Source organism: Spermophilus citellus (assembly GCF_964194105.1).
Source record: "Spermophilus citellus genome assembly, chromosome: 3".
Lineage (NCBI taxonomy): Eukaryota > Metazoa > Chordata > Mammalia > Rodentia > Sciuridae > Spermophilus > Spermophilus citellus.
In genome coordinates this window covers 72,519,049-72,543,462 of record NC_138184.1, presented here as the reverse complement: position 1 = coordinate 72,543,462, position 24,414 = coordinate 72,519,049, and the positions used below count along the sequence as shown (strand labels likewise).

General features: G+C 46.9%; 2 protein-coding genes across 4 annotated transcripts; both read right to left on the bottom strand.

The window, feature by feature from the left end:
* Positions 1-74: 74 nt before the first annotated feature.
* On the bottom strand, positions 75-11,276 carry ESS2 (ess-2 splicing factor homolog). The gene is made up of 10 exons (XM_081284500.1): positions 11,105-11,276; positions 10,035-10,203; positions 9,848-9,943; positions 7,351-7,520; positions 7,136-7,253; positions 6,677-6,810; positions 5,769-5,871; positions 5,033-5,142; positions 1,162-1,277; positions 75-612 (listed from the first exon to the last, which is right to left on the bottom strand). The coding sequence occupies exons 1-10, from the start codon at positions 11,237-11,239 to the stop codon at positions 333-335; spliced, it is 1,431 nt and encodes a 476-aa protein (XP_081140626.1). The 5' UTR covers positions 11,240-11,276; the 3' UTR covers positions 75-332.
* A 3-nt stretch (positions 11,277-11,279) lies between these two features.
* Positions 11,280-16,370, bottom strand: GSC2 (goosecoid homeobox 2). 3 transcript variants are annotated; one of them, XR_014020869.1, is made up of 4 exons: positions 15,598-16,370; positions 15,237-15,490; positions 14,207-14,553; positions 11,280-11,453 (listed from the first exon to the last, which is right to left on the bottom strand). XR_014020869.1 is itself a non-coding variant. In XM_081284502.1 (3 exons), exons 1-3 carry the CDS (start codon positions 15,944-15,946, stop codon positions 14,443-14,445), a joined length of 714 nt encoding a protein of 237 aa, XP_081140628.1. In that variant the 5' UTR covers positions 15,947-16,370; the 3' UTR covers positions 13,413-14,442. The 3 variants fall into 3 exon arrangements, 1 of the variants encoding a protein (XP_081140628.1); XR_014020870.1 differs by lacking the exon at positions 11,280-11,453 and adding an exon at positions 13,034-13,397; XM_081284502.1 differs by lacking the exon at positions 11,280-11,453 and having other exon boundaries at positions 13,413-14,553.
* Positions 16,371-24,414: the final 8,044 nt, after the last annotated feature.

Here is a 24,414-nt window from a genome sequence, read left to right as displayed (position 1 = left end):
GTCTTAAGATAGCACAGCTGGCCCAAGGAGGTCCCAGGGCCCACTCAAGGAGCAGGGCAGAAGGGCAGCCTAGCCAGAATGTGCCAGATGTTCTTTAATGACATAGAAACTTTCAGCAAGGCCCCAAGGGACAGCATGAGTGCTGTACTCCAAAGGGAGAGGGCATGTGTCCCATGCTGGCCTGGCTGAGGCACAGCATCTTTCATCTGTGATTCCTGTGATGATCAAATGCCTCCAGTCTGTGCCTGAACTTCCAGGTGGAGTCCTCTGCTGGGTGGACAGCTGTCCTGAAGGTTCCACACAATGTCCAAGGGCCCAGCACAGGCCTGGCTCTAAAAGAAGTCTGAGGCTTTGCGCCGAGCAGGGAGCTGTAGTAAGTTGTCTGTGATGGAGGCTGGGTCCTGTGTGAGGGGTGTGCGTGTGGCAGAACCAGGGGCTGGTGTGCTCGTGGGGGTCTGCGGCCCACCAGCTGGAGTCTTGAGGTGGGTTGAGCGTGCTGGGGATGGTGTGTAGCTGGCCCGCAGGGCTCGGTCTGTATACTTGCTGGCTGTCCTGCTCACAAGGCGTTGCAGGGCTGGGGACATGGCTGGGCTCAGGCCTTTGGGAGTGAGGCTGGGATGAAGGGATTAGGGAGAGAAGTAGGGTTAGTTATCAGAGTAAGGCCTCCCTCAGCCCCTAAGGAAAAGCCTTGTCAGAGGTATGGTCATTCTGAACTGAGGAAGACAACACTGGGTGGCTTAGCACACAGCAATCAGACTGAACTTGAGTTTAACTGATGCTATTGCCTTTGGCTGTGAGGCTGGGTAGACTACAGACCTCTGAAAGTTGGAGTTCCCACCTCTCTCCAAGAGGAATGATAATAACACTGTCTCCACAGGACTGATAGGAATTCATAATGGGACAAATTGCCTAAAAGTGACTCTTAAGGACAGGTCAAGGATATGTGGAGGAAAGAACACGGAAAGAGTCCTGTAGCCTGGTCCACATGCAACCATAGCAGAGGAGCAGCTACAGCACCCACTGCAGAACCCCATGGATCTGCCCTGGATTCTACCCTATAAGCCATACATCCACATGGCTGAGTGTGGGCAGAGCAGGGACAAGGCAGACACTAGTTCATCCCCACCCATTACCCCTTCCCAGGACCTAGTTGCCCCTCACCTGGCCAGGTTCTCTGTCACTCTCCGCAAGGCTTCTTGCTTCTTAGCTCGATTCTTGGCAGCAGCCTCATTGGCCATCTTCAGGCCCAGCCGCTCCCTACGGCCAGGCTCCAAGATCTACAAGGTAGCAGGCATGTGGGTGGCCTGTGTGGGACCTGTCACCAAGCCAGGCAGTCCCTCACCTGGAAGAACAGCTGCTGTGGATGCCAATCTTTTTTCCCTGGCTGCCATAATCCCAGCAACCCTTCATTGCCACCCTCCCCCATAGCCTATCAAAAGCCCCTACCCATCCTGTCATACCTGTGCATTCCCCAGGGCCCCCCTCCTTGCCTGGATTCAACAGGTTCTCAAGGCCAGGACTGCCAAGGTATAAACTTCTGACAAGCCTTCAGGGAAAAAAGTGTCCTGTTTTCATTTTTTTCCAATTATTAGTGTGACAATCTTTTTGTCTTTATTACCCTTCTGTATTTCTTTCAAGAACTCTCCATATGTGAATGTGGCCCCTTTTTCTATCCGAGTGTTTTTTTTTTGTTTGTTTGTTTTTTTTAAGAGAGAGAGAGAGAGGAGAGAGAGAGAGAGAATTTTTTTTTAATATTTATTTTTTAGTTCTCGGCGGACACAACATCTTTGTTGGTATGTGGTGCTGAGGATAGAACCCGGGCCGCAGGCATACCAGGCGAGCGCGCTACCGCTTGAGCCACATCCCCAGCCCACCCGAGTGTTTTATCTTCTTTTTAGTTGTCTATTGTTGTTACTTATAGAACTTTACCTATCAATTAAATTAAGCTACACCAAATTTATTTTTTAATTATTTGCTTTTGCTTTTTTAAATGACATTTTCTGCTGTACCAAAGTTTATCATTTTCATATATAGTATCCCCTCTTACCCTCAGGTGATGTTCCAAGACCCTCAAAAGACTCTTGAAAACTGAACTATATATTATTTTTTCCTATACAGACCTATAATAAAACTTAATTTACAAATTAGGGGTTGTGCCTGGCATGGTGGATCACGCCTGTAATTCCAGTGGCTCAGGGAGGCTGAGACAGGAAGATCCCAAGTTCAAGGTCTGCCTCAGCAATTTAGCAAGGCCTAAGCAACTTAGTGGGATCCTGTCTCAAAATGAAAAATAAAAAAGGGCTGGGGATATAGCTCAACGGTAAACTGTCCCTGGGTTCAATCTCCAGTACCAAAACAAACAAATTAGAGGTTAGAGGATATATCAGTGGTACAGCTCATGCTTAGCATGCTTGAGACCCTGGATTGAATCCCTAGCAACACACACAAACACATACACATACACACACACACACACACGCGCGCGCGCGCGCGTGCGCGCACACACAATTAGGCATAATAAGAGAAAAACAACAAGATAAGTAGAATATTATCATAAAATGACTTAAAACTTATGAACTGTTGCTGGATGTAGTGACATGCTGATGATCCCAGTGACCTGGGAGGCTGAAACAGAAGATCACAATTTGAAGCCAGCCTCAGCAACTTTGTGAGGCCCTGTCTCAAAATAAAAAATAAAAAGGGCTTGGAATGTAGTTCAGTGGTAGAAAGCACCTGGATTCAATCCCTAGCACCAAAACAAAACAAAACTTATGAACACTTATTTCTCTAATTTCCCATTTAATACTTTCAAGCTGCAGCTGACCACAAGAAACCTTGCAAAGCAAAAACATGGATAACAGGGGACTATTGTAGCTATTACTTAGTGAAATTTTTTCCTTTTATGTTTAGAAAGTTCTTAAGATAAAACTAAATGTTCATGTGGCTTGGGAGGCTTGAGGGAGGAGGATTGTAAGTACAAAGCCAGCCTCAGCAACTTTGCGAAGCCTTAAGCAACTCAGCAAGAACCCTGTTTCTAATACAAAAAAAAAAAAAAAAGGCTGGGGATGTGGCTCAGTGTTTAAGTGCCCCTGAGTTCAATCCCTGATACCAAAACAACAACAAAATATTCACCACTATTTTTATTCTAGTTGTTTAATGGTGATTGTTTTTACCTTTAACCTTTTTATCTTTCTGCAAGTTATTTTGCTATATGTATTAAGGACCTAGTTCACTTTATTTCTAAATATTTTGTTATTCAGCACAATTTGAATTGCCATCTTTATAATACCTCCAGTTCTTACTTGAACTGTGGATGGTTTCAGTGTTATTTTTCCTTTGCTATTGGCCATGGGCTCTTGGTCCCAGGGCACAATTCTTACCTGCCCCCTATGGAATCCAGGAACACTCTATAATTAAGCTACATCCTCAATCCTTTTTATTTTTTTATTTTTGAGATAGGGTGTTGCTAAGTTGCTGAGGCTGATTTCCAGCTTGAATTCCTCCTGCCTCAACCTCTTGAGTTGCTGGGATCACAGGCATGCACCATCACGCCCAGCTATCCTGAGCACTTTATATTTTCAGACAAGGTCTCACTGATTTACTTAGGGCCTTGCTAAATAGCTGAGGCTAGTCCCGAACTTACAATCTTCCTGCCTCGGCCTCCTGAGTTGCTGGGCAGGGGCACACTTTTAACATGTCAAGAGCCTTAGGGAATGCATTAATGTATGACAGCATAGATCCCTCTTGGTTATTACTCTCTCAGGGTTATCTTGGCTATTCTTGCATCCCAGATAAATTCTGAAACCATGGCACCAAAACTTCTGGCAATGTTTATCTGGAGCTCTAGTATGTCTAAGGACTTTTCTGGGGAATGATGAGCAGTGCCATGCTGGGGGTGGGGGTGGGGCTCCTCTTGGCCTGGGTTTTGGAAAGCATGGTAGCATGGTATAGAAGTTCTCCTCAGCATTACTCCTAGTTGTTTTAAGTTTCTATTGCTACACAAGTGATATCTATCTCTCTCTCTCTCTCTCTCTCTCTCTCTCTCTCTCTCTCTCTCCTCTTTTCCTTTTCCATTGCATTTCAAACTTATCACTGCCAATTTTGGAAGGCGACTGGCTTGAGATAACCTTTGACCCAGCCACCAAATCAGACCTATGTGTTCATTCCAGACTCTATACCTGATTTCTTTTGATGGTAATGTAATCTACATCTTCAGCCTCTGTGACAACATAAACTTTTACCTCCTGTGACCTCTCAACACCCTAGAGTCACAACAGGTAGGAGCCCAGCACTCTGACAGCAAGATGTGCAGGCTCCCAATTCTTAGGGACATCTCCTTTCCCTTTCTAAACTACTCTAATCATTCAATTTTCCCAAAAAACTCTTTGCACAAAGACATCTTGCTTTCCCCAGGGCTCTTACAGCCATACCACTCCCCTTGCCCACTTATCCATGCCCACCAATTTCTATGGCCATTGCCTCCAGCTTATCACCCTGCCTGGCACTCGGGAGTCATGTGATACTACCTCACCTCGCTGCATCTACCCAGGCCCATTGAGAGCCTCCCTGGCCTACCCTAAGTCTCACAAACTTCACTCTATCCACTCCTACAATACTAGACTAGAATTGTAACATCTAAAATGTTCTGTAAACAGAAGCCTTGCTCTGTCAGCACATAGCCCTTCTGAGGACACAAACCATGGTTCACTGGCCCTTGGGCTTGCAGGGCAGTTGGAGTTCCTGTTCTAATTCTGAATTCCTCCCACCTTATGTGTGAATAGCCCCTGGCCTTTAGGCCCTAGAGACCTTGGTATCTTGGCCCCTGCTCCCCTAAATCCCATGAAAGACCCACCCATCCACCCATCCCACCTTCATCAGCATTCAGAAGCATCAGTGCTCATCCCCATCAGCTGGACCTGCCTTGGCCAGCTGGGAGTCCAGTCCTCTGTGCTTGGTCATGAGCAGCAAGGACTCAGACTCCTTAGATGTCTATACCAAGTCCCTCCCTTGCTTCCCTTTCACCACAACCCACCTTGAAGGCTGGCCCTGGTGTCCTGTCCACGTAGGGTGTCTCCGATCCTTCAACTCTCAGGGGCGTGTTCTCAACCTCCCCCCAGGTCATCAGTGGGGACTCATTCACACCTGCAGATGGAGAACCCATAGCTACTCAGGCCAGGGGAGCCAGGTGGGGGTGCCACCCCAGGCACTCCCTAACTACCATAGCCAGTTTACTCCACGTGCATCCTAGCTAACATCAAGGCCAACAGCTAGCCCATGCCTCTTCCCAGGGACTCTGGAACCACAGTACCTCCAGCCTCTGAGAGGGAAATGCTAAGGTCAACTGTGGGCCAAGGCAGAATAGACTGGAAGCTGGGTCAGCTGAGCTGCCATCCTAGCACAGGGCACTCTGAAGTAGGAGATATTCAGGATTTCCAGGGCTCCCAAACCTCCTAAAACTCAGGGAAAACCTATGGTGCCTCCATGTACCCTGATTTATATCACAGCAACCAGTACCTGAGAGTTTAGACTCCCTATGCATCAAGGGACTGACCCAAGTTTCACTTGCCTCCGGGATGAAAAGATTTGGGGCCTGGTGCCCAGAATTTCTGCACCCTATCCCGCTCTCTGACTTTTAATCTGTAAGTACTACCTGCTGACATTATTGAGAGGACTGCAACAGGATAGTACTCCAGTTTACAGTTGGGTCTGCCTGAGAGTCCAGCCCACCCACAGCCCTGACCAGCCTGGGCACCAGGCCCATTTCTCACCAGGGGCAGGAGATGGAGTGGCAACAAATCCGAACCCGCCCACTCGGGGGGACTCCTGGGGGATGAGCTCCTTGCCGTCAGGGCCCACCTTGCCCTGTTTGTGCTAGAATGAGCAGAAAAGATAGTGTCATGGGGGCTCTCTCCCCAGCTGGCTGATAGGCAGATGGACAGGAACATGCTAGAAATATTTGCTTTCCTCAGGGAAAAGTTGGGGCCCTGGGGTGGGTAGCCCGCTTGGGGAAAAACAGGAAGGACTCACCCCTCTGCTGAAACATCTTGAGGGCCTGTCAAAGTAGGCATCTAAGCAAGAATGTTCTCCTTCTTCCATCAAGGGCAAAACTGACACCCTTTGCCTCTTGAGGTGCAATGCTGACAACAGGGCCTATGCTATCTTTCCTCTGAGGCACTTCTAAATCTCCCGTCTCTTGTCTCCCAACCTTTGACCATCACAGTGCATCAAAGGGTACACACTCAATTTGCTCCCAGGCTCACAATCTCTCTGCTCTCTACCACTCCGCCACAGCCCACCGTCTGGGGCCAGGTTCCATTGCTGGCTCCCCTGGCCCACTGACCCATGTCTACCCACAACCCTGTCTGATGCATAAGCATGGGTGTAAACAGACTTGGCTGGCTCCCAACAGCCTCTTTGCTGGCCCACCACCATCAAGGGATGAGGCATAGATCTAGGCCCACAGAATGTGTCACACCAAGACAGTATCCCAGTGGAAGCTCACATGAATTGAGAAAAGACACAGGGTCCTGCCACATACAGACCTCAATATTTCCACCTACTGAACTCCACCAAGCCAAGGGACAGTTCTAACTTAAAGGGGCAGCCAAGATGAGAGAGGCCATGCCTGCCCACACCAGCCCAGCCATATCTAATCCTGTTGCTCTCATTGGCTCACCTGGGCATTGAGGGCTGCAGCCTGCTGGAGCTGGGACCTGCTTAAAGCCTGGCTAAAAGGGTCCCGGAGAAAGCGTGTGTTCTTATGTACCACCTGCCGGGGCTTCTTAAATAGCTGCTTATCATCAGGGACACCTGGTAGATGAAGCAGAGATGATAATACGTATCAGGTATATGGGAAGGCCCCACCTCAGTACCATGAGCCCTACTGACTAAGGGGTGAGAGCACCCTTTTTCTCAGCCAATTCACCCAGTAAAACAGAAGCATTGGGCCTAGCTCACACTCCACACCTGCAGAGCCTGAACAAAGCTGGGGAGGACTTTACTACCCCACTGACTTATATGAGTTACCCATCTCAAGACAGACCAGGACCCCTCTGAGGCTGATGCTGTGAGGGTATATACACACAAACCTTATGATCCAAATGCAGAGCCAGAAACACCTGGCCCCACCACTCACCCTCTGGGTAGTACATAAGGGAGTTCTTGGCTTTGTACTTCCAGGTCTCCACACCAGTATGGCTGCTCTCAATGGCTTGGTGCTCTGCTGATGGGAGTTCAAGATTATCTTTCTGCCTCTGTAATCACGTGGGGGAAAAAAAGGGTCAGTGGGACCCCAAGGCACAGTGTCCATTGCCTTGGGACTCCCTGCTATGACAGAGGGCCCAGGTCTACCTTCTCAAATTCCTCCTCAGCCTGGTAAAGCCAGGAGTGGCGGGCCCGGCTCTTCTCCTTGGCCACCTCCATGATCTCCTGGAAGGAGGCATTGTCCTCACTCGTATAGCGGCTCAGGAAGACGTCCAGGCTGGGCAGTGGCTCCTTCTCCTCTTCCTCTCCAGCCTCTCCTGCTCAAGGGTGGAAGTCAGAGGAACACAAACATCATTTTGCAGTCACGGGAAAACAAGCAATGAAAATTATGATACCTTACGAATGGGGCTAGAATCCTCACTTCTGTTGGAAGACTCCCCATGGGGTGGTATCAATCCACCCCAACTCTTCATAAAACCCTCAGATACAGCCCGAAAGATGCCTGGACAGCTCTGCTCATCTGATGGATGCCAAAAGCATGCAATACAATCTAATAGATTGGGCGGAGGAGGTACAGACCTAGGCATTAAAATAAAATCCATGATCACAAAAGTTCTGCTGTTGGCTGGCTCTTCCTCTGCCAAAACCATGCAAATCCTGTAGGATCTACCTCCAAAGCCCTCAGGACTTCCCTTCCCTCCCTGGAATTTCCTTAATCTAATCATTCCTTGCTTCCTGGTATTTGCAATACAGGTGGGTAGTTATCTAAGTATCTGGACCTGCCACCTAGCCTCTGTGGCAGGAATCTTATATAACCTAGTGTTCCGAATGGGGCCTCTGTAATCATGTGGAGGTACTGAGCCACAACCTCAACCATATTACTGCCACCCCTGCCACCCTGGAAAGTGGCATACCACTGAGGTGGCACCCTGGTGCTAGAAGACAGTTTTTTGTTTTGTTTCGTATGTTTGTTTTCTATTTTTTTAAGACAAAGTCTCACTATATTACCCAGTTGGAGTCAAATTCACAATCCTATATCAACCTCTGAACAGCTGGGACTATTAAGAACATCCCATCATACCCAGCTTATAAAAGAGTTTTATCTTCTATTGTAGTAACAACTTTACCACTAGGTATAGGCTAGACTGTGCTCAAAGCACAGTGACTACAGTTTTAAGACCTGGGGTCAAAGAGATGTCACTTAAGTTCCATTCCACCAATGATCATCTCTGAGTACTACACAAGTCACCGCCTTTTGGAGCTTCACTTTATCTGTAAACAAGAATGACAAAAGTACCTATCACTTAGGTTATGAAAAGGTTTCCTACGTTTATTGACATATAAGGTATATAAAAAGAAAAGAATCTTCAAATTGCCCTGTGATTCATGCCACCCTTCACTAGAGAATCAAGCTCCAAGAACAAGATCTGTGTTAATGGCAGAGGGAGCTGGGCTACAAAACAAAAAACATATTTGTGTGAACACACTGGATGTCTGTGCCAATACAGTATACTGTAGACTAGAACCTGGTAGAACAAAGTATGCTGTCCACCTATATGTGCACTAATATTCTATTACCAATGAAAAGATAAAGTGACCAAGAAGTCCTACAGTGCATGATATACTTACATTTAACAAGACTTCAGAATGCCCTTTCCTAAAAAAGATTCCTTCCTAAATTCAGGAAGTATCCCATATATCTGTGTCTCATATTCTAATAAATATGCTAAAAATAACTCATTCATCTGTTCTCCAAGTCTGTTGAAGACTCATAACATATCATATGCTCTTCCATATGCAGAGCATTCAGATGGAAGCAAGACAAAGTCCCTGCTTTCATGGAAGTGATATTATTTAGAATGAGGCAATAAACAGGAGTTTTAAAATATTATGACCTGGGGGCTGGGGTGGTGGCTCAGTAGTAAAGCCTTGCCTAGCATGTGTGAGGCACTGGGTTCGATTCTCAGCACTGCATATAAATAAATAAAATAAAGGTCCACTGACAACTAGAAAATATTAAAAAAAAAAAAATGACCTAGGCTGGGGTTGTGGCTCAGTGGCAGACTGCTTGCCTAGTGTGTGTGAGACACTGGATTCTATTCTCAGCACCATATATAAATAAATTAAATAAAGGTCCATCAATAACTTAAAAAAAAAAAAAGGTGTTATGACCTTCAGCAAAAACACAAAGGCAAGCTGGAAGGAACATAACACCAGAGGTGTTTACACTGGGAGATCAGGAAATTTTTCCCTGAAGCAAGTGAAGGAGTGAACAGTGCAGTTATCTGGGAGAAGTGACCAATATGAAAGAAACAATTTCAGGAGACAATGATAAAAGGAGCCTTCCAAAGCCCATGAAACCTGCAGGGCAAGGGCTGGCACACAGCAGACCAGTGAGAGAGAGAGTAAAATTCTCAATCCATAGAGATGGAACACAGAGAGGCTTGAAGGGCTGTTCCACATTTGGGAGTTAAAACAGATCTTCTGCCTCCTAGACCAATGCTTCCTGACCCCTATTCAGGAGTGGAGACTCCTCAGGGGCAAGAGGTGACTTGAAGTCCCTGGACCACTCTCTCAGGGCCTCACAGGGTAAGATTCCCACATAATCACCACTATGTGACCAAAAGAGGGAGTGCTCACTTACCTTCCTCAAGACCTCGGCCCCGAGACCTGGGCTTGTTGCCCACCATTCCAGTGCCTGTGTGCACCTCAGGAGTCTCAAATGTGGCTGGAGTCACATCTGGGGAAAGAGAGAGACGTAGGGTTTAGAGCAAGCCTATAGCAAAGTTCAGTAGATTTCACCCTCTCTGCCACCCACTAGGTCCCCTTACAAGGTGGTGGAGGCTCTCGAGACATCTTGCCCAGGGCAGAGCCAAACTTGATTGCAATCTGGCGCATTCGTTCCAAATCTCCATTTTCCTCAGCCTCCAGGTACTCCTTCTGTGCCTGCAGTTTCTCCACATCAGGAAAGAAATCCCTTTGGATGACTGTCTGAAGGCCCTTTTGGACATAAAAACAAAAGTCAGAGCTGCAATCTGGGTGCTCCACCTCACAGTTCACTGCTGTACAAGCTAAGCCCTTGATGAACCTCCTTCAGCTTCTGCGTGCTCTAATAATTGCAGCTTGCTTGAAGGAGCTCAGGGGCCCTTTCTAGTGAGGCTGAACATCCCATGTGGCCTTGCTGCAACATCCAACATTTACTAAATATGCTCTCCATGTCCATAAAACTCTTCTCTCTCCCACTCTTAATGGGCGTTCCTTTACTGACTCCACTTTCATACCAATCAAGGAGTTTCTATTTCCAATCCAAACCTTTCTCGAATGACTTCAGCCAGTCACTATGGTCACATAGTGAAATCCCCACATCTGCACCTCCAGCTAGACCTAGCTCTGGAAGCAGCAAAGCTGTGTAACCAGCTGTCCATTAATACTGCCAGTCAGTACATCCTAGAAAAGTCCCAAATTTAACCAGTCTAAAACTAAACTTTATACTAGTCCTTTCTCCTGCGTATTTGAAGTAAAACAAACTCCTCCTTCTAGGGGCTGCAGCCCACTCACTCAATGTTGTTGCCACAATTGCAGACTAAGTCAAGTCCTCTTTGCCACCATCCTTCAAGTGTGTCAAACTCTTACACTTTAATAGCAAAACTCATGTCCCCGACTCTCGCCACAGCCGCCTCTACTTTCCCCTGAAAATATTGCTAGTGCCTCCTCAGTTAAGGACATCTCCCTCCCCACCATTTACTTGGCTCTCCGGACTGTCCACACCTCAAGAGCAGGGACTCGGCTATTCCACTTCCACTAGCGGACTGGAGAGCCAAGACCGGAGAGAAAGAAACCAAGAGAAGCGCAAAACCAGGGAGGGACCCGGAAGTCGCCGGCGTTTCACTGAGGTGACTACCTCTATATACTCTTCCTCGTCCAGGACCCGCTGCTTGCTCCTCACAGCTTCGGTCTCCCCAGCCGATCGCTTCCTCTGGGGCCCCGACGCGGCCGGGAGCAATAAGGTCCGGGTAGATACTCCCGGCGTCTCCATCACTATCCCAGAACCGCTCGGGCGACCGTGGCGCGTCACAGGGTATGGGGCGGAGGGAGCACCTTTTCTGCCAGCGCCTCCCAACAGTCAGCCAATAGGGAAGCAGTGCTTTTTTAGCATCCGTCGGCGCTCCGTAGTGACGTCATTACTAACGCGGGCTCTCATAGGAGTTGTAGTCTTTTTTCCCGCCCCGCATCATTCATGCCTGACTGATCTGTGGACACGAGGGGGCGCTGTGGTGGGGACTGTTTGATTTGTTCATGCTAACGTGAGAAATTTCAGCTTGGGGGAAATCAAAAGGCTCTGGATTTGTCACCAATAATCACTGTATATGTTTCAGTGTGTTAACAAAACCACATTCATCAGAAAACTTAATTATATACACGTTCTAAACTTTATGCAAAAAAACCCAAGATAATTCTTTCTTGGTAGTTATCTAACAAAAGATTAATGAAAACAAAGAATAAGAAAGTTGTTCAATAAAGAAATGTCTGGTTACAGGAGGTCCCTAAATACCAGAGTGGTCTTCCAGAAGAAAGCCAATTCTCACTGAAATGGAACAGAAAATTACCTAAGCATTTTTCAGGAATTCCTTCCAAAAGGGAGGTTTTTTTGTGAATTATGTCAAGTGAACAAATTCTGCCCCAAGAATGATTTAGTTGAATTTTGCTTTTTCAATATGTGGTCATCCATTCATTCATATGGACTCATTGAGGACTTCATGGTGATGTTCCTGCTTTTAAAGCTAACAGTCCAATGAGGAGGAGAGAAACTATTTAGATCATTCTACAAACAAATCTAAAATAGAAGCTATGGCAATGCAAGAAAATTTTTTTATTTGGGGAATCTTGACCTAGTGAGGCAAGTCAGGGAAATTTCTCCAGGCAGAAAGTTTTTGCAGATCCAAAAGATGAATGGACAGGCATTGTTGAACCAATGAAACAGGAAGAGCATATACAAAGGCCCAGTGGTGGAAGGGAGCAAGGCAAATCCCAAAGCAGACCTTTGCCATACACAGACAGAGTTCAGTGAGGTGTGAGATGACACTGGAGTGGCAGAGCCAGCCTGCACAGAGCTTCATGAGTTCTAGTGAGGAGCTTTACCTTTATTCTGAATTAAGGGGGAGCCAAAGTAGGTACAGATAGACAAAGTTGGAGATTGCAGCAATGGTCAAGGTGAGAAGTGACAGTAATTTACATCAGATTAGTGCAGTTGGAACTGAAAAGAAGGTAGATTCTGAGTTATATCTATGTATTTATTTGGAAGTAAAATCGACTGGCTGTTCGGATGGGTATGGTGGGTGAGGGACAAAGAGCAGTTGGACGATTATTACCTCTCTGGCTTATGCAGCTGGTTTGCTTACTATAGACAATGTGACCTTGATGAGACTGTGGGCTTCCTGATGGAATAGCTAGGGGGGAAATTTGATATAAATATCTAGCTCAGGGAAGAGGCCTGGGTTAGTAATGTGAATGTGGCAGAGAGATGGGGGTGGAGGGTGGAAAAGGAAACCAATAAAAGAAGAGGGGAGCACTTGGGACTAAATTTCAAGAATGCTTATATCAGTCGTCAACTTGAAGGGGTTCAGCTTGCCAAGGAGCAATTAGATAGGGAGGAAACAGCTCAGGAGAGCAGCAGCATATGGAAGGTGTAGTTCAGGCAAGCTCGGGTTGTCATTGCCCTACACAGTGATAAATGGCTGTTCAGCCAAGGAGGAAAAGAGACACATCACCCAGCAACATGGTGGTGCCCCAGGCTGCAGGGGAGCTGACCAGGACACAGTCTTGTTCACCTTGAAATCTTCAAGAGCAAGGCCGGGATTCAGGAAGAAGTTTTGTGACAGCCCAGTGTGTGGTGAGAATGCCTGTCCTGGAGGTACCCAGCAGTTCAGGGGCCATTCTGGCTGGGAGATATGGTACCTTCTTGGTGTTATCTGAACCGGTCATCCCTAGAGAGCCCCAGGAGCTTCAGCCCTAGCTTCCATTGTCTGGCTTTTATGAATGAACAGTGTCTCTTGTAGATATCACTCCCCACAATCTCCAGGACCCATAAGAAGAGAAAACAAAGTGCTCAAGCCAGATGAAGTGTTAGGTGCCTCTGGCACACTGCATGAGTCCACGTGAAGAAATGGAAGTCTTGTTTTACACTTTCCTTCATCCTGGGGCCAAAATAGTAGAGGAGAAAGCAGATATTTCCCAAGGCCATGTGTGTGGTATCACCTCAATCCAACCTTGTGTTGCCCTACCCTAGATGGCAGAGGTTGACCATTGAAAGGGAGGTAAACTCTGCTGCATGGAAATCCCCAGAGGGAGGAAGCCAAGGACCCTTGTCCATGAAGCACTTAAAGGACAAAGCAGGCCCACAGAGAGTCTAGCCACCTTCCATGAGCCAGTCTCCTCTGTTGTGGGCACCTGGAATAGGGACTGCAGACCTACTGGGCTGAGTTCCCACAAAAGACTTTAATTCCCCATTCCCTGGAAAGAGACAGTAGAGGTAGCTCTCTCCTGGATGTAGAAATGGAGCCAGGGCAGATCTGGGACTCTGAACTGCTTCTGTGGTATTTGTAGTTTTTGTTTATTTCTTGATATCACTATAAGGAGCAGGTGAGAAAGCTTCTGAAAATTACCTCATCCAACCCTCTTATTCTGCAGGTCCAGACACCAAGGCCCAGCACAGGACATGCAAGGTGGCAGCAAGCCCAGGACTGTGCAGACACCACCATCCAGCCCCAGGAGAGTGGAAGACCAGGTCTGTGGGGCCCATGTCCCCATGAGGAGAGGAGGGAATCCAGCCCGCCCAGGGGTAGGGAGGGAGACTCCTCTGGGGAGGATTCTAGATGCAGGTGTTGACAAGTGGTATTTCCTATTCTGGGGTGAAATCAATGCCTTTCTGTGTGGTGAGTGGGGGTTGAGGAAGCTGTTGCTCTTTTGCCCCACTCCACCCCAAGAGAACCTTCCTGGTTCCTACCTTATTGCCACTGGGGAAGACAGAACACTCAGGTGCTTGCTGTCCACTTCTTCTATGGGGCAGTTAACACCAGACACACATATACTGGCACCCCAGCACTAGCTCCACACTGTAGGAAGCTGTGGAGACTGATGGAAGAGGCCGCAGTGTTCTCCTAGCTCCTGTTCAAGTAAGTCTCTCCTCTCTTTGTGAACCCCAAAGATCATGGTCAAGATCAAGAGTAGCTCCCAGACCCATCAGCATCTCTCCTTGGGAGGTTTCTTGGTCGCGGGCAGGAGCCTCGCTGACACTGATGCTGATGCGCGCTTTTGGTGTCTCCACTTGGCCCTGCGGTTCTTGAACCAGACCTGAGGAGGAAGAGGAGAAGGAACTGCTGGGACTCCCAGGACCCGCGTGCCCCCCACCCCCACCCGCGCCACTCTCAAGGGCCAGATCTATGGGTCCGACCTGGGTAGGGACTTAACCACAGGGATGTGGTGGACTAGGCCTGCAGAGCCAGCACCTTAGCGGCGGTACACCACATTCCCTTATCTGCTGCAGATAGGGACGAATGGCTCATGATGCAGGATGGAAAACCCTTTCCCACCCCAGCCTCTGCCCAGCGGCGACCAGGACGCCCCTTATGCAGCTTGTGAATTTCTGAACTTCCCAAAATCTGGAACATGAACGAATGCCTCATTTATCACAGGAAAAAAAAAAAAAGCGGGGAGAGGAGAGAGAAAAGTTTTAAATAATTGCAAAGAAAACCAGTCTTGCCTCCCCCCTCCAGTTCCAGCTACATCTTCCAGCACACGCATGCCCCCGCCTACTACCCGCCCCGGGACCAGCCCTGTGCCCCATTCGCTGTACTGAGGGCTCCTTCCTCTTCTGCGCTGGGTTGCACTCTGCCAGGCGGTGCTCGGGCTGACGCTGTCTTTGAAAAAGAAGAATGCAAGCCGGAGGCGCGGACTCTCTTGCCGTGGACCCTTTAGCCGTCCAGCAGCAGCCCGCGTGCAGTCGGCTTACCGGAGTGGCTTTGCCCCGCACCCACCTCCACGCGCTCCTCGCGCAGGTGGATGCGGCCAGCCAGGCGCTCGCGCGTGCCAACGTCGGGGTACTGATTCTGCACAAAGAGCGCCTCGAGCGCCTGCAGCTGCTCCTCGCTGAAGATGGTGCGGTGGCGCCTAGTGCGTCGCTGTGGGACTGGGCCTCCAGCACCAGGGAGAGTCGCAGAGCCTCCAGCCGCCGCGGCTAAGGGCAAGGGCGCCGCGGGCCCCAGCCTCAGTGGCCACGGTAGCCGTGCGCCTGCAAGGCGAGGGCGCTGTGAAACACAGGGCAGGAGCCAAGCTCCCCACCCACTACTCCGCGCCCAGAGGTCCCGCGTCCCGCCCTCACACCCTGCGTCCACTCACCCAGCCCGGCAGCCGCCTCCGGAGTCCTGCGGGATGCTGCGCGGGGTCCACAGCAGCAACAACAGGCGCAGGACACAATCTCAGGCGCCCCGAGTTCCCCGGGCTCGGTGGGGCTCTGTTGGCCGCTGGGCTGCGGTGGTCGAGCAGCCCGGGTTGGGGGACTCCGTTCCGGCAGGCTGGAAAGGATATGCTCGATAGAGAAGGGGCAGGGCCGCCCAGGGCCCCTGCGGCTCGCGGCACCCCCAGCTACCGCCATGCCCGGCCCGGCCGGCCGGCCTGCCTGGCCGAAATATATACGTCGGGGGGGGGGGGAGCGCGCGGTAATCCCCAAACCGGGCGCCAAGTCCATGCGGGCTAATCCCGCCGCTCGGGTTCAGAGCACGCTAATCCTCGATTGCGGCGGTGGCGGGAAAGCCTGCTCCGCCTTGGCGTGCGGGGGCTGGCGGCGGCAAGGAGGGAGCATTGTGCCCCAGCAGCGCCCTCCTGTCCACCCAGGGCCGTCAGCGCAAGCGGAAGGATTGGAGAGCTGTCTCCCCGCCGCCCACGGGGCCTGGCGGTCTCCTTTTGCGGTGAGGTAGTCAACCCCAGGACTCCCCGAGATAGCAGCCTCCAGAGCATCGCAGTGCCTCCTCCCGCCACGGCCCTACCAACGGCTGCACTTCTTCGAGACTAGGTTGTCTCCCAGTCCCCTTCAAGGCATTTTTATGGCAGGTGAGCACGCCTGGAGAAACCTACCCAAGCCGCTCAAACTCCTGGTCTTCAAATTTCTAGTATCTATCTTCGGATGGGCCCTCAAACCTTGGGCAGTCTCATCGCAAACCCACCTCACATTTACCCCAAACCTCTCACCTACTTTGGACCCCGGGTCTCAGCCTCACGGAGAAATTCCCATAAACCGTCTGTCTGGTGGACCCCAATTCTCTTGCCTTCGCTCTTGGGTCAGGGAAACCTTCCTAACCTATTCGAAGTCTCTCCTTCCGCTTTTCCACCTGTCCCAGAAGTCCCCTTCCCCTCCCCCAGCAAGACATCCCCCTGCCCCTCACTCCCCAGTAGATCAATGACCTCCTCACAGCCACTACGCTTAAAATTTGTCTCAGGTGGGCTCTCCACCTCCTCACTCTTTTTCTTAGGCCATCCCTGCTCTGTTCACACTATTCCCTGTTCATCTGGCCCATCAGTGCTGGTAACCTACACGTGGTCGGATACTTTCAAGTAAAGAGCATTGGACAGCTGAGCCAGGCACTTCAGCCTAAGACTCTCCTTTTCACCTCCAAAGGAAATATACTGTGTAGCTCACAGGAAGAGCAACAAATTGCCTGACTTGAACTCAATAGTCAACTCCTAGCTGCACAAAAAATCTTCCATAGGTTCCTTCATTCCTCTGTGTTTGGGTTTCCTAATCTATAAACTGGCATGATAATAGTGACTATCAGCCATGTTGGGTGGCACACACCTATAATCCCAATGACTAGGGAGATTGAGACAGGAGGATGGTAAATTCAAAAACAGATTTAGCAATTTAGTCTGTGTCTCAAATTTTTAAACAGGGTTAGCTTAGTGGTAGAGTGCCCTAGGTTCAATCCCCAGTACTTCAGATAATGAAAATAATAATAACAACAAGTATCAGGAGTCATTTTTAGGATTCAATCAGTTAGGAGGTGTGAGATGTTGAGAAACCCATTAAGATCATGGGGGCCCTGGGAGGGGGGGCATAGATGTTAGCTGCCATTGCAGGGCAGCACACATCCACACCTCTCTCCTCCTACCTTGCCAGCCCATTTTTAGGCTTTTTTGTCATCTTCATTCTGGGACCAATAAGGATGCTTTGGACTTCAAGTTATAGAACTTGCTGGCTCAATTCTCTCACAAGAGTTCATTATAGGGTGCCCAGAGTTTGTTAATCTGAGATAAAGCCGCCACCTCTGTGAGTGACCTGGCCTCCCAGCTTGCCTCATTGTTGAAAAATGGCTGCCACAGCTGTATGGACCTTCCATCTTTTCCCAAATGTGTCCATTTGGATGATCATAGAAACCTCTCCCTGCTTTTCCTCCCTCACAAGACTACATTGCACACCTGCACCTAAACCAACTATAGTGCCCAGAAATAGTTCCCAATTACATCAAGGAGGTGTACAGGAACTGACTACTCACCCAAGTAAGAGTTTCTCTAGAATAGGGAAAATAGGGTCCATAGTCAGGAAGACCACTGCAACATCTGCTGTGTCGTCCTCTTCCTAGCTCTGGCTGTTCCTTCATCGCTCCCCATTCTTACTCTTGATGACTTCCTCCAGCCTTGGAGCTACAGGAACCATCCAAGAAACTGACTCATAACAACTTGTGAGTCACTTCAAGCCTGACTTATTACTCTGTTCCAGGCTAGTTTTTCTCAAAGCCTGCTCCACATCTCCATCTCCATCACCAATAGACATTCCCCAGTCATCATGCCAGGAATGAGCTCCAGATTTTCTGAAAATCTGATCTTTGCCTGATATTCCCCACCTTAATAAATGGGCTACCTTCTTATCTATCTCCCCACCTCTACAGGTACCCCTTGGTAAATGACCCACTGTGGTTCTTTTAAAACATATCAACAGCCAGGTGTGGTGGTACACACCTGTAATTCCAGTGGCTCAGAGGTTGAGGCAGGAGAATCACAAATTCAAAGCCAGCCTCAGCAATTTAGTGGGGCCCTAAGCAATTTATGAGACCCTATTTCAAAATAAAAAATTAAAGAAGGGCTACAGATGTTTCTTGGTGGTTAAGTGCCCCTGGATAGCAAACAACAACAACAACAAAAACATATCAACAGAGGTAGAATCTTTACTTGATCTACTTTGGACCCCAGCAGCATATATCCAGCTACTCAGGAGGTTGAAGCAGGAGGATAGCTTGAGCCCAGAAGTTCAAGACCAGCTTGGGCAACACAGTGAGGCTCCATTGAAAAAAAAAAAAAAGCCTGAGCTGGGCATGGTGGTGCATGCCTATAATCCCAGTGGCTCAGGAGGCTGAGGCAGGAGGATTGAAAGTTCAAAGCCTGCCTCAGCAAAAACCGAGGCTCTAAGCAACTCAGTGAGACCCTGTCTCTATTTAAAATACAAAAATAGGGCTGGGATGTGGCTCAGTGTTTGAGTGCCCCTGAGTTCAATCCCTGGTACCAAAAAGGGGCAGGGGGCAAGAAAAGCCAGGGAACAGTGGTGCACACCTGCAATTCCAGTGGCTCAGAAGGCTGAAGCAGGAGAATCACAAAGTCCAGGCCAGCCTAGGCAATTTAGACCCTGCCTCAAAATAAAAAAATAAAAAGAGCTGGGGATTTAACTCAGTTGTATAGCACCCCTGGCTTCAGTCCTCAGTAACACAAACCAAACCAAAACAAACAAAAGAGGAAAAATGGGCTGAACTCATTTCTAGCCAAATAAAATGCACCGGAAATGGCATTGTATGGTTTTTGAAGCCAGGGTTTCTGTTTTCTTTCTCTTCTCTTCTCCTCTCCTCTCCCCCTCCCCTCCCCTTCCCTCTCCTTTCTTCTTTCTAATATTGGAATGCTTGCTGTAAGGAAGCATAAAAAGACAACAGGCATAAGTGTTTTAGCCAGCAGCTCCAGCTGAAATACCAATCTGTGACCAGCATTTTTCACCAACAAGTGAGTGAGGAAGTCTTGATGATGATTTGGGTTCCAGCCACCATCAGAGACTGCTGTTACATGACATGCCAGAAGTGATAATCACCTGAGTTCAGTCAAGCTCTAGCACTATTAGAGGGAATAGTAATAGATGTTCATGAATGTTTTTACTGTACTCATTTGGAGGTGGTCTGTTAGGTAGCCATAGAGAACCAGAAAAGGTATTGGTACTAGAAGTAGGGTGTTAGAGTTTAGATTTGAGGTGTCCTCCCACAAGTTTCTGTTAATGCAGGAATACTCAGAGGTAAAATTATTGAATTGTGAGAGCTATAACCTAATCATTCTATCCTAGTTTGAATGGACTGACTGGGTGGTAACTGTAGGCAGGTAGGGCATGGCTGGAGAATGTGGGTCACTGAGGGTATGTCATGGAAGGGTTTATCTTTCTTGCAGCCCCTTTGCTCCTCCTGTCTCCTGCTTCCTGACATCATCATGAGCTCAGCGGCTTTCCTCTGCTGGGCTCTTTTCTCATGATGAGCTGCTCATCTTGGGCCTGCAGCAATGGAGTTAACCACCTCTGGACTGAAACCTCTGAAACTGTGAGCCTCAAATAAACTTTTCCTCCACTAAGTTGTTCTTGTCAGGTATTTTTGTCATAGTAATACAAAAGCTAACTAAAACACAGGGCACTGCCAATATAAAACTAAAACATGTGGATTTGATTTGGCTTTGGGATGGGGCAGTAGGAGATGGAAGACCTTGCCATGAAAGACAATGGAGTCCCTAAAGTGAGAAAAACATTATTTCACAATAGAGGAAAGGAGACAGCTGATGCGTCCTGGCAAGGAGGCTTAGCAACATTGTCATTTACAGTAGAATAGAAAAATAGAAATGAGTATGATGACCTAGCTAGGAAGATGCCCAGAGAGAAGGTGAAAGGTGCTGCCTGGCTTTTTTAGCTACCTATAATAAAAGAAGAGGAGCCAATTGTGGAAGCAACGCAATCCCAGCTATTCTGGAGACTGAGGCAGGAGGATCACTTGAGCCCAAGAGTTCAAGAGTAGCCTGGGCAGCATAGTGAGACCCTGACTGAGAGAGAGAGAGAGAGAGAGAGAGAGAGAGAGAGAGAGACTGAGCTAAAGAATGGGGCTGTGGTTGTAGCTCAATAGTAGAGTGTTTTCCTAGCATGTGTGAGGCACTGGGTTTGATCCTCAGCACTACATAAAAAAATTAATTAAGGTATTATGTCCATTACAACTAATTTTAATTTTTTAAAAAGAATGTACTGTTAAATATGAAGAATTCAGCTTATACAATTAAACATACATTTACCATAGAAACCAGCAGGTCCATTCGTGGGTATTTGCCCTAGAGAGATGAAAGTTTCTGCTCTCATGAAATGCTGTCTTATGAATGTTTAGAGTAGCTCTATTCATATGACAAATGATTGGAAATCACCCAATGTCCATCTCTTGGCAAGTGAATAAACACACTGTAGTAATGCACTCCAAGAATTACTACTCAGCAATATATAAGAAGGGATTCTTGGGGAGCTGAAAGCAACAGGATTACACAAAATATGGATGAATCTCAAAGATATCACACTGAACAAAAGAAACCAGTCATCAAAGATTACACGTTCTATGTGATTTAATTTATATGAAACTTTGAAAAAGGCAATATTATAGTGATGGATAACAAATCAGTAGTTAGGGTGGGAGAAGAAGGCCAGGGGGCTTTTTAGGATGAGGGAATTCTGTGTCCTGGTGGTGGCCAGGGTTTCATTAATATGTACATATGTTAAGATGTACAGAATTATACACCAAAAAAGGATCACATTTATTGTGTTAGTTTATAACTAAAATAAACTGAACTAGGGGTCTAGCTCAGTGGCATGTGGCATGTGTGAGGCCTAGATTCGGTTCCCAGCCCAGGAAAGAAGGAAAAAGAAATATTTTTTAGAAAACAAGTTTCAGGGCAAAGATCAAGTCCAGAATGCTGACAAGAAATTATAGGCTAAAGACAAAGCTGATGATATGGGTATAAATCCCTTTGTTAAGATCTAAGAAAGAGGGGCTGGGGTTGTAGTTCAGTGGCAGAGCACTCGCCTTGCATGTGTGAGGCACTGGGTTCAATCCTAAGTACCACATAATAAATAAGTAAATAAAATAAAGGCATTTTTTCCATCTACAACTATATATATGAAGGAACTTGTCAGAGGCTGCTTCAAGGATCTTGCAAACTGAACAGATAATCAGACTCTGGGGCTCAAAATGTGTGGAGTTCCTGAGAAACCCAAGGATGTGGTCCTCCATTGCCCACAGGTACTGGCATCCCAGATCCAAGGGAGGGACATAAAGACATACCACCTCTTGTTGGGAAGTCCAGGAGGCACAGTGGTGTATGCCTATAATGCCAGTGACTTGGGAGGCTGAGGAGTGGCTTGGGAGGCTGAGGTGGGAGGATGGCAAGTTCAAAGACATCATAGGCAATTTAGTAAGACCCTGTCTCAAAATAAAATAAAAAGGGCTAGGATTTTAACTCAATGGCAGAGCACTTATCTAGCATGTGCAAGGCCCTGGGTTCAGTTCCCAGTACTGTGTGTGCGAGTGTGTGTGTGTGTGTGTGTGTGTGTGTGTGAGAGAGAGAGAGGGAGCGAGCTGGTCGGGGAGGGACTATAAGGACATATATTAATATTTTAATTTTTTTAATTTTTTGTGTGGTGAATGGAACCCAGGGCCTTGCACACCATCCATCGTCAAATTCAGCAATATTAAGGATGAGTCCTTCTCACAATTGCCTCATTCTGACCCTTTCTACCCTCTCTTCTACTTGTAAGGGTCATTGTAATTACATTGGACCAACTGAGATAGTTCAGGGATAAATAAGCCTTATCTCAATTCTTAATCACATTTGCAAACTTTCTTTTGCCACGTAAAGTAACACTTACAGGATTAAGAAATTATGATATAAAGACCGATCCTTCCTTCCTTTACCAGGGATTGAACCCAGGGGCCTTTAACCACTGAGCCACATCCCCAGCTCTTTTTATATTTTATTTTGAGATAAGGTCTTACTAAGTTACTTAGGGCCTTGCTAAATTGCTGAGGCTGGCTTTGAACTTGTGTTCCTCCTGCCTCAGCCTCCTGAGCTGCTGGGATTGCAGGCATGTGCCACCATGCCTAGAGATAAAACATCTTTGAAAGGGCTCTTGCTCTGCCTACCACAGGGAAGAAAAAATATTTGAAGAAATAATGGTCTAAACTCTTTCAAATTTAATGAAAGACAGAAATTTACAGATTCATCAGTGTCAGTTCACCTTGAACAGGATAACCCCACCCCCCAGGGCTGAGGCTGTAGCTCAGTGGCAGAGTGCTTGCCTAGCATGTGTGAGGCAAGGGTTTGATTCTCAGCACTGCATATAAATAAATAAAATAAAGGCATTCTGTCCAGCTACAACTATAAAAAAAATTAAAAGAACAAAAAACAACACCCCCCCAAAAAAGCTATACCAAAATTGGACATAGTGGTGCATACTTGTAATCCTAGTTACTCAGGAGGCTGAGACAGGACGATTACAAGTTCAAGGGCAGCCTAAACAACTTAATGAGACACTGTCTCAAAATTAAAAAAAAAAAGAAAAAGAAAAAGAAAAAGGAAGGAAAAAAGGAAGAAAGAAAAGGAAAAAGGCCTTTCCATTCACCTAGAATATTATAAACATCAAAGACTAAAGATACAGAGTAAACATTTAAAACAACCAGAGAAAAATGGTACATGCATACAGGGAAAGGATACAAATGTTATCTAACTTCTCATTAGAAATGATTGAGGATGGACTGGGATTGTGGCTCAGTGGTAGAACACTTGCTGGCATGTGTGAGGCTCTGGGTTTGATCCTCAGCAATACATATAAATAAATGAATAAAGTGAAAAAATCTATTGGTAACTAAAAAATATTAAAAAAAAAAAGAAATGATTGAGGACAGTTGACAGTGGAACAGCATCTTTAATGTGCTGGAAGGGAAGGGAGACTCATATACCCAGGATTCTATAACCTGAAAAAAATATCCTTTCAGGTCTAACTATGTGGCTCAGTGGTATAATGTTTACCTGGCATTCATGAAGCCCTGACTTTGAAGCCCAACACTACACAGGCAGACGTGTGCGCGCGCGTGCGCGCACACACACACACACACACACACACACATCCTTCCAGAATAAACGTGAAATGAAATTAGTTTTAGATAAACAAAACTAAGATAACCTGTTATTAAGCAGCCTTGTGTTTAAAGAAATACTAAAATAAGGTCTTCAGGCTGAAGGGACCTGGTACTAGATGTTAACTCAGTTCTCCACAAAGAAGAGGATCAAGAGATGCTGAATATATGGGTATGCATAAAAGATATATAAAACAAAAGTTAAGATATTTCATCTTTGTGCTAACAGTATGGCCACCCTCACATAAAAGACAAGGGGTGTGGAGTAGTAAATAGATTTCAATGTTCTTACATTTTATATGAAATGACACAATATTAACTGTAAGTGGACTGCAAAACATTAAGGTGAGCAGGACCAGTGGTACACATCTGTAACACTAGCTTGGGAGGCTGAGGCAAGAAGATTGCAAATTTGAGACCAGTCTTCAGGAACTTAGCAAGACCTTGTCTTTAGGGGGCATCAGGAATGAGACTCGGTGGTAGAGTACCCTTGGTTGAATCCCCAGTACTATAAAAAAAAAAGAGGCTATAAAAAGTGGTTATAAAATTAATGATAGAGGTTCCATATTAATATGAAAGTAAAATAAGAGGTTTTTTAAATAGAAAGGAGGAAATAACAAAGCTAAGAGTATTTGTCAATAATACATAAAACAGACAATAGAGAAAATTAACCAAGTCAAAACACAGTTCTTTGAAAAGATTAGCAAAATTTTTAAATTAGACTAAATCAGAAAAAAAACTAACAGAAATTACTAATGTCAGGAATGAACAAGGAATACAACTACAGATCTTGCTGGCATTAAAAGAATGAGGGTAGGGCAAGGTGATGTCCCAAGTAATCTCCCAACTACTTGGGAGACTGAGGTAGGAGGATCAAAAGTTGGAGGCCAGGTTGGGCAATTTAGCAAGACCATACCTCAAAAAAACAAACAAACAAATAAAAGGGTAAATATAATGGAAAGTATTTTGAAAATTTTTTAAT